Here is an 11,679-nt window from a genome sequence, read left to right on the forward strand (position 1 = left end):
AAGGGCCCAGCAGTTGAAAGTCCTCCACATGCCAGCTGTGTGGCGACGCCTTGTTTGTGCTCTAATTAATAAAGCTAGTTTGAAGATAAGAAGGCGGAGCTAACCACTTGTTCAACATAGAGATCTAGAGGGCTGTACAGACAGGAAGTGACGTGGTTGAGCCTGGAGAGGAATACAAGATGGGAGGAGACAGTAGTTCGGCCGGCTAAGGAGTGAGCAAGGTAAAAGTTGGCTGCAGCTTGCTCCTTTCTCCCTCTGATATCTGGCTCCAGGTCTTCATTAATAAGGCCAATTAGAACTCGTGCAACACAGCTGTGTGGGGTGAGCAGCAAGTTTTTTTTTTCTTAATGACCGAACCCAAAACTTACCAGACATTCAGTCCGCAACTCACCGCTGTCCGTTCCCTCTGTTCCAAAGGAAATAGGAAAACAGAAATTGTTGAAGGAAGATGGATTGATTTACAGTTTGACCATCCAGGGACAGAACGAACCAAATTTCTCTCCCCCGGCATCTGTGGCAGTCTTACACTTCACAGCAAAGAATGTGCTAAAATTGAGACGATAATGTAGGTTTAGCCGTGACGTAGTTTAATTGGATCTTTTCTGGCAAAAGGGTAACAGCCCCACATGGACTCCCTTGTCTCACAGGGTGGACAGTCAGTTACATTTTAATAAGTTGTGTGTGCTGATACCTGGAGATTCCATCAACACAAATGAAAATAAAATTACTCATTTTCATTAAGCCGGCGTTGAGCATTTTCCTTCATTTGTGTATATCGGCCTCGGCCCTTAGCAGAGAGCTACTGTCGCCTGTAGAAACCACAGATACTTACATCCAAACTGCTGCATCCTGGTTCCTGCTGACGTCTTGAAGTACTAAGTTGTTATTTGTAATCCCTTGTATCTTTACCCTTTGTGCATTTAAAAACATTCTGACCCAAACTGATTGCCTAAAGAGCCAAGCAAGGTGACTTACGCCATTAGTCCCAGCACTCAGGAAGCAGAGGCTGGCAGATCTGTGTTCAAGACCAACCTGGTTGGTCAACATAGTGAGTTCCAGGACAACCAAGATTACATAGTAAGATCCTGTCTCAAAAGACCAACCAGAGGTAGAATGGTCAGGACTATTTTGAATAAAGTTTATTAAAGTATTTGACTTCATTTTTTGAGGAAAAGAAACACAAGAATTATAACAGACCTGACTTGTAACCTTGTACAACATCCAAAACTTGGACTAAGTAATAGCAGTAAACTCTCATTGTGAGGCAGGTAGTTCTAATTTGGATTTGAGTATATAAGAAATTGAATTGGTTTTCACTATCAGTAAATGAGGGATCCTATGATATGTCTATTTATTTCATCCTGAACTATGGCTTCAAAAGATGAGGAGGGGTTTTTTTTCTCATGTAAAATTGGTAAAACTATTTCTTTTCCCTTTAACAGTCATTAAATAGTCTTAGCCTAGAGTGGTAGTGCATGCCAGCACTCAAGAAATATAGGCAGACAGATCTCTGTGAGTTGGAGCCCAGCTTGGTCTATGTAGTTCCAGGCCAGCCAGGAATACACAGTAAGACAGTGTCAAGTGTTCAGTAAATTGCATAACCTTGGTACTTTTTAAAACCCAAACTGTTTTCTTCACCTACCGGCCTTAGTTCTTAAAAGCCTAAGTATCCGCTTCCTTGCTTTAGCATGCCAGATGGCCATTAGACAAATACACCTACTTTTATTTAAAAAATCAGAACCAAAAACCAGTACATATCAAAACATAAATCTCAGAGAACTTGGTTGTTCTCAGGTGATCGGCATGGATCAAATCCAGAGTGTACTCACTAAGACTCCCAGAATCTTGTGTCCTGAAACAATTGGACCAGGGACATATGAGTATTGATAGAAATAGAGACTTTTTATTGAGAAAAAGAAAAATACTCCTCAGAATGGGGGTGGGCCAAGCGACCAGGAAAGGTCTGAGGCTCAAAGGCCCGGGCCAAAGAGCGTCTCTATCCTGGGTAGCATATTTACACAACCCCCAGCATCTCTGGCAATTGGGGATGGCAGGGCTTTAAAAATGTACAGTTTTGTTATGTGTACAACACAATTGGAGGTATTTCCAGTCTTCCGTTTGCCTCTGGAACTTCCCATTTTCCAACCTCGCTTCTCTCCATCCTCAGAGCTTTGGCCCCCAAACTCTTTGAAGAGCTAAAGGATGATATCTATTTTCCGTAACTTCCATGCTAACGAGGGTGTAATCTTTGTCATTGGGGAACCACAAAACTCTCTTCCAGTTCTATCGACTGGCTGGAGAGGAGGCTTTAGAGTTTTTGTTTTAGGAGTTGACCTGAATCCCTGTATCATAATGAGTTAAGTTTAAACCTGTCATCTCCTAGGAGACACAGATTTTACTAGCTTTGGGGGGGGGGGAGGAAGAATCTGGGCTAGAAACAAACAAAGAAGAGTGAGACCATATTTCAGAAAACAAACAAACAAAGAATGCTTAAAGAAAACTAAGGCTGTGATTCAGTACTTCAGTACTTGTCTGGATGCACGAGGACCTGAGCTTGTTCCCCAGCACCACCAAAAATAAAGGGATAAACCGTGGCACACACCTGTAATCCCAGATTAGGAAGGGTGAAGCAAGAAAGCCAGGGAAATCCTGTCTCAAAAACTCATGTTTGTAAGACAGTGGTTTCTGAAGATAATATTTTGCCCCAAAACTGTAAGAATCATTTGAAGGACTTCTTATTTGGAGTGGGGTCTGTGGGTTATTTGCTTAGCAAGAGCCCTAGGTGATTTGGGGACTGCCACTTATAATCAGTAAGTTTGGGAAATGCTGCCTTGGGCTGTGTCGGCTGGAAATCAATAGCCAACTTCATACCTGAAGACACTGTCTTGATTCCCCACCCCCCACCCCCCCCCAACATTGCTACAGGGAATTAGCCATGTTCATTAGCAAGTGAGAGCAACACCACCTGGCTGCCTGCGATTCTGAAGTGAGTTGTTCATCAGAATTTAGGTGAAAAACATATCTCTAAAGAGCCTTAAATCAATCAGATTTTTTAAAAGTCTGCCTTAATTTCAAAATTACTTCGCCTTTTATGATCTCTCAGCACTTTGTATTTATCCCTCTGTCAGCACTTATCACTCGGTATCAGTTCTTCCCTAGGACTTCCGGTTTAGGTCCTCCATCTCCCCCCCCCCCCACCCATTTACACATTCCTCTCCCAACTCAGGCAGGCACTATAGGCAGAGACGGGGAGGGGGGGGGGTGGTACGACACGGGACACGACAAAAACCGTGTTGAATTCATCTCAACACACCCCTCCGGGCCACATCAAACAGTGGCCTTCTGGGTAAATGGATGAACAATGGTCAAAACTCCTCCGTCCAGTGCTAGCAGGGTGGACCTGAACCGTGTGCTTCTGGGAACTGTGGTGTCAAGATGAGAGTCTTTGAGGACAGGAGTCATCACAGTTGAGAGGAAGAGGTTAAAGGTCTAGCTCTTTTTGCTAGCTGCGTGTTCTTCAGTAAATAACCCCTCCCCTGCCCCAAGTCTCCATTTACCTACAAATTGGGCATCATAGTTGCCTGACTGAGTTGTCCTGAAATAATGTGAGCTGGTTACTTAGAATGGTTTTAGCACCTTAGATTTGCATCCTTTACTGTTATTTACATAGTGTGGGAGACTGTAGTATAAACATTCACATGTGATATATACACACACACATACTTTATATACACACACACACACACACACACACACACACACACGTGTGTGTGTGTGTCTACCAGCTACCGATTTATTTTAATGAGCGAGCTCCCAGAAAAGTTAAGTGATGGCACCTTAGTGGGAATCACTTCAATCAGCTAATCAGGTTGTTTTCTTCTTGGCACTCGGCTGAGATCAAGGACAGAATGGGATTTCTAATAGCAGGTTCTAGAAAAGGGAAACATTCCAGGGGTACTAACTTGTGGGTTCAACAAGAAGGCACTGTGTCCTTCCACCCAGGACCCTATACAGCAGCCCCATGCCCCACCCGGGGGGGGGATCTTTTCCATTGCTGTTTTGCAGACCTGGGATAGGGGCAGTCAGAAAGGTGCCTGCTCCCCAGACCAAAACCCCACCTGATTCTCTTTTCCTTTGTGTCCACTCGCTCCATCCCACAAGCTGCTCCTCCTGTGTGATTCTCTACAGCAGCACTACCTTGTCCGCATCCAGTGTCCAGTCTGCCTCTACCAACCATGTGACCTGAGACAATTGGCTTGACCTCTCTAAGATGGCTTCCTGCATAACAAAGTTATTAATGGTCCCATCAATGCAAAAATAACAATTCTGCTTTAAAGAAAATAGTAAGAGTCCTTTATCCTGAGGCAAGTGTGAGTGACCCTGTCCTCAGAACTTGAATTTGATTTGTGCCGTGGAAAAAGTGGCATGAACTTTAATAGCCAGAGAGGAGAGAAAGTCAAAACAATACATGGGAGAGATAACTTTGGTTGGGACAGAAAGTTAAGTGAGCTAGGGAGGTAGAAGCCCTTTTCTATAGTTTAAGAAAACATTTTTAGCTCTAGAGTTGGAGGTTGCTGACTTTAGCAATACATTCCAAGAGGTTTATCCAACAGTCTTAGTAAAAACAAGAGAATGTGTTTATAGAGAGATGGCTCAGCAGTTAAAAGCACTGGATGCTCTCCCAGAGGATCCAGGTTCAGTTCTCAGCACCATCAGTGGTTCACAAACATCTGTAACTACAATTCCAGAGGATCCAATGCCCTCTTTTGGCCTTCATGGGCATCACACAAATGTAGTGCACATATAGACAAGCAGACAAACACTTGATATAATTTTTTTTTGAGACAAGATTTCTCTGTAGCTATCCTGGAACTAGCTCTTGTACACCAGGCTGGCCTTGAACTCACAAAAACCCATCTGCCTCTGCCTCTCAAGTGCTGGAATTAAAGGCCTGTACCACTGCCTGACTAGATTTAGTCAGTGTTCTGCCTGCATGTATGCCTGCAGGCCAGAAGAGGGCACCAGATCTCATTCTAGATGGCTGTGAGCCACCATGTAGTTGCTGGGAATTGAACTCCAGACCTTTAAGGCAGTGCTCTTAACCACTGAGCCTTCTCCCCAGTCCCCGAAATAAATATTTTTTAAAAATAAATGGGTACTTTTCTACAGGCACTAAGCCTGGATAACTCTCCATCCCTCAAAAATCCCAATCTTCTACTCCACCAAGGTCAAGCAGCAGAGTAGAGGCAAGGGAGTTTGTGGGGTCTTTAAGACAAATAGGTCCTCTGCAGATAATCTTCAGCTTCACAGTCTTTCCCCCAGGGGATTATAATCAGCACTAAGAGGCCATGTCTGCAAAGGGCTTTGCAGGACACCGGGCACTTAGGAAGCATTCAATAAATGGCTTTTAGTACGTCGGAGAGCACTCAATCTTGACAGAGGTATCTGCATGCCTAACCTGCTCCAGGAGCCCCAGAGCAGCAGCAAGCAAGTAAATGTCTCTGCCATTATCGAGTTGGTTAAGTAACAGTCGTTTAATCTCCTTTCAAATTATACATGCCTCAAAAAGCTGCACTAGGACATACAGAAAAATAAATCCGTTTTTGAAATCTGAAATTTCAAAGTTGTAGAAACTCCTAGAATGGGTCATGTGGGTAGGTGATAATGGTAGGAGAAATCCTCAATAAGTGTTAGTTTGTAGTAATTGTACCAGGCATTCATACCGATCTCTAGTTAGTGTGTTCAAGAACGCCTTGTCCAGGCATGGTGAGATGACTTTCCAGGTAAAGGCGTTTGCCCCACAAGCCTGAGTTCAATCCATGGAACCCACACGAAAAGGAAAAGAGAGAAACTGACTCCCCTCAGCTTTCTTCTGACTTCCACACTCATGCCATGGCATGCGTGCCCATATACATCAGACACACATACATACACGTATAACGATAAGTAATAAATAATAATAGTAATGAGGAATGCCTTTTTTTCTCCAGTTATCACGTAAGTCTTCAAGGATACACCCTGTAGTACATTTTACAAAACCTTTAAACAAGCATCCTATGCCTTCCTTCTGTGGACTGTTACAGCCTCACAAGTCCTTGTTTGGCAAATATATGGATGGAAAAATGAATGAATGAATGAGTGAATGAACCACCAGAAAACACTCAGGCTGACTGCAGTCCCAACTTTTCTGTCTCCTTTAAACTTCCCACAAGATGCAGACACACTCACTCAGTTATAAGGGGAAAAAAAGTAGGTTTTCCCCAAGTCACAACTCCAGTTGCTCAGTAGACATATGTAGAATAAAATTAGTAACACAAGCCGGGTGGTAGTGGCACACACCTTTAATCCCAGCACTCAGGGAGCAGAGACGGGCAGATCTCTGTGAGTTCAAGGCCAGCCTAGTCTACAAGAGCTAGTTTCAGGGCAGGCACCAAAGCTATAGAGAAACCCTGTCTCAAAAAAAACACAAAAAAGAAAGGAAGGAAGGAAGGAAGAAAGGAAGGAAGGAAGGAAGGAAGGAAGGAAGGAAGGAAGGAAGGAAGGAAGGAAGGAAGGAAGGAAAAGAAATCAGGAACACAAAATTCAGTCAGTTTGGGGTAGGGAGAGCTTTCATACCATGCAATCATCCTATGTGATCAAAATCATCTTTCCCTGCTGGCTCTCTGGAGTCACTGTGTGGTGACTCTGTAGATAAGAATCCACAAACTCTCCTTCTGGGAAGATGTTCATTCTCAGCATCCCTATAAATTTATGCTGGGCCTTTATTTATACAGAGCCAAGTGATCTAGCTGAGGGGAAGTAAATCAAGAACCAAGTGAACAAATATGATTACTTCACTTGGTTGAACTTTTCCTGGTTGCTTTTAAACAAAGCATCTTTGGCCAGCGCTTCTCAAAATAGCCTGAAGATGACCAAACAGAGATTAAATGGGAGACTGAGAGGGAAAAAAACTCCAGAAGGTATTAGAGAAGGAGGATGGAGCCTTCAGGACTTTAGGGACCCGACACAGGAAGTCTCACCCAACCCGGGTCTCAGACGGGAACCAGACAGAGGGCAGTTCCTCCTTCACTCATATTGGCCAGCCTCTGCGGTCTGTTTGTCTCTGTCCCGTCTCTTAGAGCTCATGATGGCAATCATGGCTGCTTAGAAAAGACACCAAAAATGCAGCAACCAGTGACACAAACTCTCACTGGGAGCCGTGATCCCCCAGAATGACAGCCCACACACCTTAGAGCCTGTAAGTAGCGGTGTATAGCTATTCAAAAAGCTGCATTGTCCCTGATGCATCTTGCTTACTAAGTTGGGTTATATAAACATGCAAAAATAAAATATAAATATGTTACCATATAATTCGCCTTAATCCGGATGCTTTCTGTTACTCACGGGAAGCTCTGGAGGTTGATTCCATGCGCAGAGGCATCAGGTCACAGCTAGCATCACCTAGCTGAGGGATCCTCTGGGTCCAGCCTTCTCCCACCTCTTAGAGGTTGGGACAAAGTGTTGGGGGGGGGGAGGTCAAAGGCAGTCACACGGATTAGTTTTGTTCTCATAGATGTCTTACAATGTTTCCAAGCTTTACAGTCTGAAGTCACAGAAAATTTTGCTTTGGAGTCATGTTTATGTAAAATGTGTTCTTAGCTTATTTTCTTAGCACATGGTGAGCTCTCTGCTGGGCAGAGGGCTTCAGAGAGGCAGTTTTGGCACAAGACTCGCATTGGGCAGCCACCCAAACTCTGTTACTAACAGCTGTGCATCTATGGGATGAGATGTATCTATGCGCACACCACTTAACTCCAGGAGCACCCCTGAGGTTGAACCTCAAGTTTGACTGCCAAAACCTTGGTACAACTGGGATGTGCTTATTCTAAGATGAATGTTCATGAGCTCCTCTCCGGAGACTCTGAATCACTAGGTCTAGGGGGGTATTCAAAAATGTATGTCTTTAACGAATATCCCACTGTGAACCACTCTGAGAATCCCTGCACTAATTAATCTTGAAGATCTCTCGTAGCTCTAGCGCTCTGTCCCTTCCTTATCAATCAACCCCAGACATCCTGGCATACCCTCTGTGCCTGTTAGCCCTCTGGTACTGATGGCACCCACCGTGGGGAGCCAGGAAGGTGCATTGGCATCTATGATGAGCATCTTAGGGAAGGCAAGAGAGTTGACTGGGTTATTGTTCCTTCCTGGGGAAAACACTAACATCCTTCTTGTCTCTAATGGCCAGGTGACAGGTGGAGTCTGGAACTTCAGCCGCATTTGCTGTGATGTTTTTGTCACCCTGGATGTCATGATGTGTACAGCCAGCATCCTGAACCTCTGTGCCATCAGCATAGACAGGTAAGGCTGGGAGTCCCCTTCCAGGCTTAGGAGACATGGGGCCATAAAGTGGTACAGAAGGTACTCATTTGAGATATTGGTGTCACTTTCAAAGGAACTTGCCACTGACGCGTTTTCTTTCTTTGTTTTTTCTTTTAAAATATGGTTTGCACATGGGAAGGAAAAAGACATGACAGGAAATAATTTCCCTATAAGGTTTATTGGGCTTGTTACTCTACCATTGTGGACTCCTCAAGAGAATAATGCTGCCTGCCTGAGGTCTAGGATAGCATCTTATGGGAAAACTCTCAAGTCGGGGTGGGGGGAGTTATTATTGAGTCAAAGTTGAGAAACAAGATTTATTCCAAATTGGTTTCTTTCCCCTTTTCTGTTCTTGTGTGGGCTTTGGGATGTGCTATGGTATCAGATGCATGATGGGAAGTGGAGACTTTGTGAAGGTAATGATGCGGAGATAGCATCATGGCAAAGCAAAGTGAAGCCATCTCAGTTGGCTATGCTGGTCTTGGGCAGTCATGACGCATCTCGTTCTACACTGTTTGCAGACTTTCATGCTCTCCTGCACCAACCTCTAGCTACTAAGTATCTGGCCTCTTTCTTTTTGGTTTTCATTATGCTATCCCTGCCTACCTCAGTCTATTGATGGGTTGGTTGGTTGGTTGGTTGTTTGGTTGGTTGGTTGGTTGGTTGGTTGGTTGGTTGGTTGGTTGGTTTGTTGGTTGGTTGGTTGGTTGGTTGGTTGTTGGTTGGTTTGTTGGTTGGTTTGTTGGTTGGTTGGTTGGTTGGTTGGTTGGTTGGTTGTTGGTTGGTTGGTTGTTGGTTGGTTGGTTGGTTGGTTGGTTGGTTGGTTTTGGAAAGGAGAGTGACAGGGGAAAGAAAAAGGTAAGAGAGTCAAGCATGGCTGTATTTCCCAGAAGAGAGAGAAGAAGGGATGAAAAAAAGGCAACTTTAGAAGCCATGTGATCTGCACATGTCCCTTATAGAGTTTTTAAAAAGAGCAAGTTGAGACTAGAGAGATGGCTCAGTTGCTAAGAGCACTCCTGCCCTTTCAAAGGACAGGAGTTCAGTTCCCAGCACTCACATTGGGCAGATCACACTCCAGGTTCAGGGAAGTCTCATGCCCTCTTCTGGCTTCCTCAGGCGTGCGCACACACACACATGCACACACATGCGCACACACACACACACACAATCCCCAGTGCATAAGGAAGCATAATTATATCAAAACTCAACCCAGGGCACATGTCCTTTCTTCCAAGAAGATGGATTCTGGAGATAAACTGTACTAGATTAAGCGTCTGGCCTGGTCTCAGTCATACAGACGGCGTAGAGGGTATTTGGGCTATTAGCTACCTCTGGTCCTGGTTGTAGGAGCTTCGGGGAGAGCCTGGCTATACAGATAGCGTAAGGGTCGTTTAGACTGCCCTTTGCGAGAATTACCATTTTGAGCTAAATGGCTATTTATTAACTCATTTCATCTTCCCAACTCCAAGGTGCTATTACTACCTTCACATCCGCATACCAGATAATCTGTTAGAGAGTCCTACAGCTCGAATGTGGCCATGTCAGTTTGAACTCCCGTCTACACGACTCCAAATGAGCCACCCTAAGTTTAGTTGTGAACCTCACCAGGTTTCCAGCTGTACCCCTCCCTTAATTCTAAACAGCAAATTGTCTTCACTAATAATCTCTCACTGGTGCCATCTCTATCCTTAAATCTTGGATTTTTTTTGACCTGTATCTCGTCTACCTACGGCTCTCAACCAATGTACACTTACCAACTCTATTTTCATGACTTTTTTTTTTCTAATTGGCCTCTGTTTGTCCTTCCTTGTCGCCCTTGCTTACCTGAGGTTCCCGTGACCTCTGACCTCTCACCGATCTTTCGCAGCTCTCTGCCTGGCCCTTCAAACCCTCTGGAGAACGCACCAGAAGGAGAGCTCTGAGCGTCTCTTTGATCTATACAAGGATTCAACATGGCCACCCCCACTCTCAAGTAATCCACATCCACTTTTGCTTTCTTAATTTTTTCAAGGTGACTTTTCTGTGATTGTGGCTTTGCCTGCATGTGTAGCTAGCTGTGTGGCATGTTCATGAAGTGCCCCAGCAGGCCAGAAGAGGGCATGGGACCTCCAAGGCCCTTCTTCCTCCATTAACTGACTTGATTGTCTGCGAATCTTCTGGGGGTAACTGATATGTGCGTCTCTGTGAGCAGCAGCTACACCGGGCCTAGAGGAGAGCATTTCCCAGCCCTCCTCCAGTCCTCCAGCCCCTACATTCTTTCTGCCTCCTCTTCTCCAGTGTTCTTTGGGCCTTGAGGTAGGGAAGGGGGTTTGATATAGATGTCGCACCCACAGCCGAGGACTCATAGCCATTAGTTTTCAACACTTTACTCAGGAATGGGTCCCTGCACTAACCACTACTTCTCTGACTAAAGCAACACTGATCTAAGGATGCAGACATACATCTTTAGAGGGTAGTTTGACAACATGACCACTAAGAAAAACAACGTTGAGGCAGGCCTAGTGGTACATGCCTTTAATCCCAGCACTTGGGAGGCAGAGGGAAGCAGATTTCTGTGAGTCTGAGGGCACCCCGGCCTACATAGTAAAGGTGTTTTATTTGTGGGAGCAACATTGGCTGCCTGAAGCCAGGGACCATGGAGTTCGGCTTAGTATTCTTGATCCAAGCTCTGTAATTGGCATGGTAGGGAAAACCAGAGGTAGTAAAGACCTAGTCCCAGTATAAGTGTTCAGGCTGGGCTGCTAAAGATAATACTTAGGCAAACCCACACTTTGATGTCTCTACAACATGAACTAAATGTCCAGAAATTATGCAATAGACTTGTATGTTAGAGCTAAAAAAATACTATAAAAACTCTTACCACTTTATTTTTTAACAGTTCTGTGGAAAAATAACTCACATGGTATACAATTAATCCATTTAAAGTATACCAAAACATATTAAATTGTATACGAATAATGGGTTTGCCTTAGTAAGACAAGATAGAAAGACAGGGGAAATTAAGAAGACACAAAATTGAAAGAGTCCCCTTCTTCTTAAATTCATTGGTTAAATTCTCAGCAGCTCAGAGTCAAGAATTTTGGCACACCTTTGCCATGAAGATTGCCTACTGGCTTAGTTGGTGTTTCTATCCTTACAATAAAACATCACAACCAAAAACTGCTTGGAGAGAAAGGGGTTTATTTCACCTTATACTTCCAGGTAGCAGTTCATCACTGAGAGAAGTCAGAGCAAGAACTCAAACGGGGCAGGAATCTGGGGCAGGATCTGAAGCAGAGCTAGGGAGGATGCTGCTACTGGCCCACTCCTGGATTGCTC

At 44.5% G+C, this 11,679-nt stretch overlaps 1 protein-coding gene across 1 annotated transcript in view; it reads left to right on the top strand.

The window, feature by feature from the left end:
• The window catches only part of Drd3 (dopamine receptor D3), a 64,123-nt gene that overhangs the window by 24,364 nt on the left and 28,080 nt on the right, over positions 1-11,679 (top strand). The window contains exons 3-5 of the mRNA XM_026787577.1: positions 8,228-8,340; positions 9,831-9,901; positions 10,229-10,333. Coding sequence (XP_026643378.1) covers positions 8,228-8,340; positions 9,831-9,901; positions 10,229-10,333 — 289 coding nt within the window. The remainder of the gene's footprint in view (positions 1-8,227; positions 8,341-9,830; positions 9,902-10,228; positions 10,334-11,679) is intronic.

The sequence above is a fragment of the Microtus ochrogaster genome, chromosome 2 (assembly GCF_000317375.1).
Source record: "Microtus ochrogaster isolate Prairie Vole_2 chromosome 2, MicOch1.0, whole genome shotgun sequence".
Classification (NCBI taxonomy): domain Eukaryota; kingdom Metazoa; phylum Chordata; class Mammalia; order Rodentia; family Cricetidae; genus Microtus; species Microtus ochrogaster.